The sequence below is a fragment of the Vombatus ursinus genome, unplaced genomic scaffold (assembly GCF_900497805.2).
Source record: "Vombatus ursinus unplaced genomic scaffold, bare-nosed wombat genome assembly UNPS02000749.1, whole genome shotgun sequence".
Classification (NCBI taxonomy): Eukaryota; Metazoa; Chordata; class Mammalia; order Diprotodontia; family Vombatidae; genus Vombatus; species Vombatus ursinus.
The window spans coordinates 8,975,316-8,981,315 of NW_020940527.1; the positions used below are offsets into that span (position 1 = coordinate 8,975,316).

General features: G+C 43.9%; 1 protein-coding gene across 1 annotated transcript in view; it reads right to left on the bottom strand.

Annotated features, from left to right (window-relative positions):
• POLR3A (RNA polymerase III subunit A) overlaps positions 1–6,000 on the bottom strand; it is a 49,392-nt gene extending 43,392 nt beyond the window's left edge. Inside the window, exons 1-4 of the mRNA XM_027858935.1 lie at positions 5,910–6,000; positions 2,038–2,173; positions 621–758; positions 201–372 (exon numbers count right to left, since the gene is read on the bottom strand). Coding sequence (XP_027714736.1) covers positions 201–372; positions 621–758; positions 2,038–2,173; positions 5,910–5,953 — 490 coding nt within the window. The 5' untranslated portion in view covers positions 5,954–6,000. The remainder of the gene's footprint in view (positions 1–200; positions 373–620; positions 759–2,037; positions 2,174–5,909) is intronic.

A 6,000-nucleotide genomic window follows, 5' to 3' on the forward strand; every position in this document is an offset into this window, starting at 1 on the left:
TCAGGGGAAGTCAAAAGCGGGTCTTCCTCAGGAAAATGGTGGGGAATTCTGCTATCTCCTCTATGCTCCAATGAAGCTCTCAATTGGGGTTTGGTTTCTTGAAATTAAGGCTTGGTTTTTATCTAAAACAAGCAATAATATAAAATATTATGATTCTAAGCAAGAGAGGACATAAGTGGTAACCAACACAGAGCACTTACCATTAAAAGCTCCACAATGATGACAAGTGTTTTTTTTCTTGCACTTGTCAGAGATTTTCTTTTTGAGCCCTCTTTTCTGTAGATAAGTGAGACCAGGCCTTTTTAGGTAATCTAAAAATTGTTTCCTTTCCTCTTGGGACAGCATAATGTGGCAGCAAGTTTTACAGATCATCTTTAAAAAATTAAGACAAAAGCAAATTTATTTAAAGAAAAAAGAAATGTAATTTCCCCAAAGATAAAATTATATTTATATAATAATTTCTATCAGATCATATTAATATAAAATATAAAAATATATAATACATAATTAGTTCAAAACTTATCTAATCACCCTCTCGAGGAGATACTTTTTCACTCAATAACACTTAGAATTTACATCCCAGGAACCTTTGCCACAGAAAATAATGTTCATCAATTCACCTGTAGAACACCTATGACAGCTTTGAAATATCCCACATGAAAGCATGGCAGTTCCAAGTCAATGTATCCATAATGTCCCAAACATTCTGCTAAATTCTTCCCACAAGTTTCACAAGGACGATCTTTCTCGCTTGTACCCTTTGAATAAAAACAGATACATATGAATCAATGCTGACAAGTAAAAAATAAATATGGTAAAGATCTCATGTCGGTTAACATTATAATCAAATATACCCATTTTCCTTTTCTAGTTCTGGTTGGACATTCTCATACTCCATTTTCCCTTGCCCTAGGAAACCCAGAATCTCTGCTCTGCCCCTTAAACCCAGTCACTTGCCTTTTGCCATACCATAAGAACCTCCTTTTCATTTGCCTTCCAAACTTTTCTAGATAAACTGTCTTTCCTTATTACAATGTGAGCTCTTTAAGAACAGAGACTGACTTCTTTTTCTGTATTTAGAGAAAGTGCTTGGCTTATAGGATTTAATATTTTTTCATTCATTCAATTTATGTGTTCAGCGCTATGCTAGGTGTTATGAGAGATACAATATTCACAAGCAAGAACTAGCACAGATTATCAAAATATCATTTACATTTATTTAGTGCTTGAAACTGTGCAAAGCCTAAAGGAAACATGATTTCTAATCATTCAGAGTCCAAGGTCTTGTATTTAATGGAAAAGTTAGGGAGATTATGTTAGAATATGGTAGAACATGGTGATATCTCTGCATCCCAGCCTAAATGAGCGTAAGTTCACTTAAAATTTCTACATTTTTGTAGAAATGTAGACCATGGGGGGTCAAGATGGCCCCTCTGCATTTTAAGTAAAATTGGTATATGTGGAGATTAAGGAAGGGAGGGAGAATTGCTGTTTGAGAAAGTCCAATTTTTATGTGATTTTTATGTCAGAGAGAGGAAAAGGAAGGAAGCATCCTCAGGGAAATCAGTAACAGTGGTCACTAGATCTCAAAGAGAAATTCAGATTAGGAGTTAAAGACCATCAGTCAGCAAGAATAGCTCCAAAATGGGTTCAAATTTACAATATGATGAGGGAAAGTTTACAGACTGATAGAACAGGTGGTGGGGACATAATACAGCACCATTTCAAGAAGGGAATCCACCAAAGGTTCAAGGAAAACAGTCAGCTGAGACAAACTAATAAAGTCTTATTAATGAACCAGTGGGACCAACACACCAACTGTGAAACAAGGTGATAGGAAATATTCTGAGTTGGGAAATTCCTGGAGGATGGTGTGAAGTGAAGTTCTCAACCACACACTGAATGGACAGAAGTCCATACCACAGCTGTCATTCTCAGAAGGGACATGGAACGCTGACCATTTTTCACAAGCAAATTGGGTCTCGAGGATAGGCAAGGAGGTGTATGCATGCGTGTGGGGACGGTGCAGTGTCTTACCATCCTATGATCAAGAACTCCATAGAGCAGGGGAGAGTGGTGATTGTCCTGACTATACAAGTTCTTGCTAACAACCTGGATGTGAGCCTGCTGGCGCATTTCTTCAGGTGACTTCATTCCAAAACAGATGTGGCTTCTAAAACAGAAAGGAGGTGAGAAATTATATTAGAATCAGTTGCCAAAAAAAAAAAGCAAACAAAACAATTATGCTTTTTTGGGATTGAACACTCAAATTCCTTTTGGTTCAGGAGACTTTAAAAACACATTCCTACATAATTCTCTCACAAGAAACAAATGTTACTCAAAAATGCTCCTTGATCAGGGTAAATTATATTACAGGAAAAGGCACAAAAACCTATTACAGCAGAGGGAAAGAAGGGAGGCAAATGAGCACTGTTTGAACCTTACTCTCATCAGATTTGGCTCAAGAAGGTAATAACATAATCTGTTAGGTATAGAAATCTAACTTGCCCTACAGGCAGTAGGAGGGAAAAGGGGAAAGAAAATGGAGGGTGGATAGAAGGAAGGGAAGAAGTAGTAACAGTAAAAGGAAGAAAATGGAGGGGGCTATAGAAGGGAGGCGGGACTGAGAGAAGTGGTGGTCAAAAACAAAACACTAGCAAGGAGGGAAAAGGAGAAAGAAAAGCATAAATGGGGGGGAGAGGATGGAGAAAAAGACACAGATAGTAATCATAAATGTGAAAGTGATATATCAATGTAATGGAATACTATTGTGCTCTAAGAAATGATGAACAAGCAGACTTCAGAAAAACCTGGAAAGACTTGTATGGTCTGATGATGAGTGAAGTGAGCAGAACCACGTTATACACAGTAATAGCCACGTAGTACGATGACTAATATTGATAGACTTAACCCTTCTCAGCAATACAAGGATCTAAGACATCTCCAAAGGCCTCATGATGGAAAATGCTATCCACATCCAAAGAAAGAACTATGGAGTTTGAATGCAGATCGAAGCATATTATTTGTTATTTTTTTTCTTTTGTTATGTCTTTGTTTCCTCTTTCTGGTGGTTCCTCCTATTGGTTCTAATTATTCCTTACAACATGACTAATGTGAAAATATGTTTAATAGGGATGTATATGTATAGCCTATGTCAGATTGCGCACTGTCTTGGGGAGGGAGGTGGAGAAAAATTTAAAACTCAAAAGCTGATGGAAGTGATTGTTGATAAATCAAAATAAATTAATCAAAAGAAAAAAAAATGCCCCTTGATCAGGGCAACTGATTTATAGGGTTAAAGCAAGTCCCAATGAATCCTTGGAAACAGATGCATCTGTCTATAAACAGTAAGACGATGGGACTTTATGAAACCCTTAGTTCAATATTGCAATCTACAACAGTTAATGGGGTGGACAGCTTTCTTATTAAACAAACAAACAACAACTTTTTACAATACGTTAAAACATGTTAATCAACTTAACAGTGAAAGCAGAATTTAGCCCTAAGGGCCAGGTATCAGGAACTGAATTCCAGCTGTGTGATAGGCTAAGAAGCAGATCTTTTGCCTGACTGCACGTTTGAGGCCTTAGCTTATACCACTCATTCCCTTTCTCACATTCTGTGTTCGAGCCAAACAGGAACAGTAGTCATTATTGGATCTTCTTGTGCCTAGTTGTCCCCACGTTCAAGCAGCAGGCCACACGGCTCCCCACAGCTTTCACAGCTCTGCCTGCTGAAAGCCTTCAGTTCCTTCCAGGATGGAGGAGCGAGGAGCTCCCCAACCTCTTAGTCCTCTCCACTGGACCTCTCCTGTGTTCTTCTATTCTAACCTCTATTTGGCTTACTCGTGTAGACGCATAGGACTGCACTACCTCCTAAATCATAAGCTCTCTGGGGTCTGATCCTGTCCTAGAGTCAGAGGATCATAAAGATCTGGAAGCAGCCTTGGAAAGCATCCAACTGCCCCTCATTTTACAGTTGAGGAAACTGAGGCTAAGTGACTTGCCCAAGGTCATACAGCCAGTAAATGGCAAAGGAAGGACTAGACCCCAGGGCTCTGGCTCCCCGTCCTGGGCTAGTGCTAATTCAGTGTGCAAGCTTCCCCATCACCTTGTTCACTCTTCTACCCTCAGTTTCCAGCAAAGGGCTGGGAATACAGTGGGTGCTTAAGAAATGCCCCTCCCAATCACTGGGACTCTGCAGCAGGACCTTGGGTTCCCTTCTAGCCTCTGACAATGAACTGACCAACAAGCATTTATTAAGTGTCCAGTGTGTTTGACACATTAGGCCAGACTGAGGGTACAAGTATAGAAGGGAGACCTTGCCTCCCACCAATCCTCACTCAGCTGTCAAACTGGCCTTGCTAAAGGGCAGGCTGGACCCCGTCACTCCAGGGCTCCCTAGTGCCCGACTCCTTACTCTCCCCACATACCCTGTGGTGCAAGGACACTGGACTCCCAGCTGTTCCATGAACAAGACCCTCTATCTCTGGAGTCTGAGAGTTTGCACTGTCTGTCCCCTCCCCGTATCTCCTACCCCTCTTAATCACAGTGCCTTCCCTCTGTTCGTTATTCCCTATTTATCCCCACATCTGTTTGCATGTTGTCTTTCCCATTAGATTGTAAACTCCATGAGGGCAGGCACTGTCTTTTGCCTCTTTTTGCACCCCCATCGCTTAGCACAGTGCCTGGCCCAGAGCAGCAGCTTAATAAACACTGACGGATTTATCCTGTATATGTGGCACCCGGGTGGTGAAAAGCGGATAGAGCACCAGGCCTGGGAGTCAGGAAGACCTCAGACGCTTCCTAGCTGTGTGACCCTGGGCAAGTCATTTCACCCTGCTTGCCTCAGGTTACTCATCTGTAAAATGAGCTGGAGAAGGAAATGGCAAACCCCTCCAGCATCTTTGCCAAGAAAATCCCAAATGGGTAAGGAAGAGTCAGACTCGATTGAAAAAATAACACAAGAATAAATATATACAGGGGGCAGCTAGGTGGCGCGGTGGATACAGCACTGGCCCTGAAGTCAGGACTTGAGTTCAAATCCAGCGTCAGACCAAACACTTGACACTTACTAGCTGTGTGACCCAGAGCAAGTCACTTAACACCAACTGCCTAAAAATTTTAAAACACACACACACACACACACACAGAGTTTGTACACAGCATCTACCCAAGTGTTGGCACGCTGTCTCCCCCATTAGACTGGGAGCTCCCTGAGGGCAGGGGCCGTCTTCTGCCTCTTTTTGCATCCCCAGCACTGAGTGTGGCGCCCCATCTCAACGCCTGACTTCTCCGCATCTTTTCCGTTTCGCTTCACGCACCCGAGGTCACGGCCCCGAGAAGGGCCCCCGGGGGCTCAGGACACCCCGGGTGTGGACAGCCTGGGGCCGCGCTATAGACTCGACGCTTTGCAAGTACCCAGGATGGCCTAATAAAGGAGGATTGGGGACTGACAACAACCCCGAGGCGTGGGGTGCCATTATTGCCATCATGCCCGTTTTACAGTCGAGGAAACTGAGGCGCAGAGCGGTGACATGGGCTTGCCCAGAGTCACCGCAGCCAGTGTGTCTGAGGCAGGAGTCGAACTCAGGTTTTCCATTCTCTCCGCGGCGCCCCTCCCCCCTCCCCGCAGCCGCTGGACCATAATTCCCAGAACAAGGGGGAGGGGCGGATGACAACATGCCCACGCTGGAAGAATACTTCTTCTGGGTCTCAGTTTCCCTAGTCTGTAAAATGGGCACAACGCCATCCGACCGGGCGTCTAGTTCTCTGGGTAGTGGTGAGGAAAGCGCTTCGGGGGCCCCGAAAACGCCACAGAAAAAGGGGTGCTGGCTAAAGACGAGCCTCCGACCTCCCCTACCCTCCATCCCATGACCTCTGACCCCCCCCCGCCCCCCCCCGTCTCACATTTTCTTGGCAACATCCGTCTCGCGAAACTGCTCCTTCACCATGGTGGCGGCTGCTGGGCGGCTGCTCCCGGAGACTCCTGGGGCCGGGG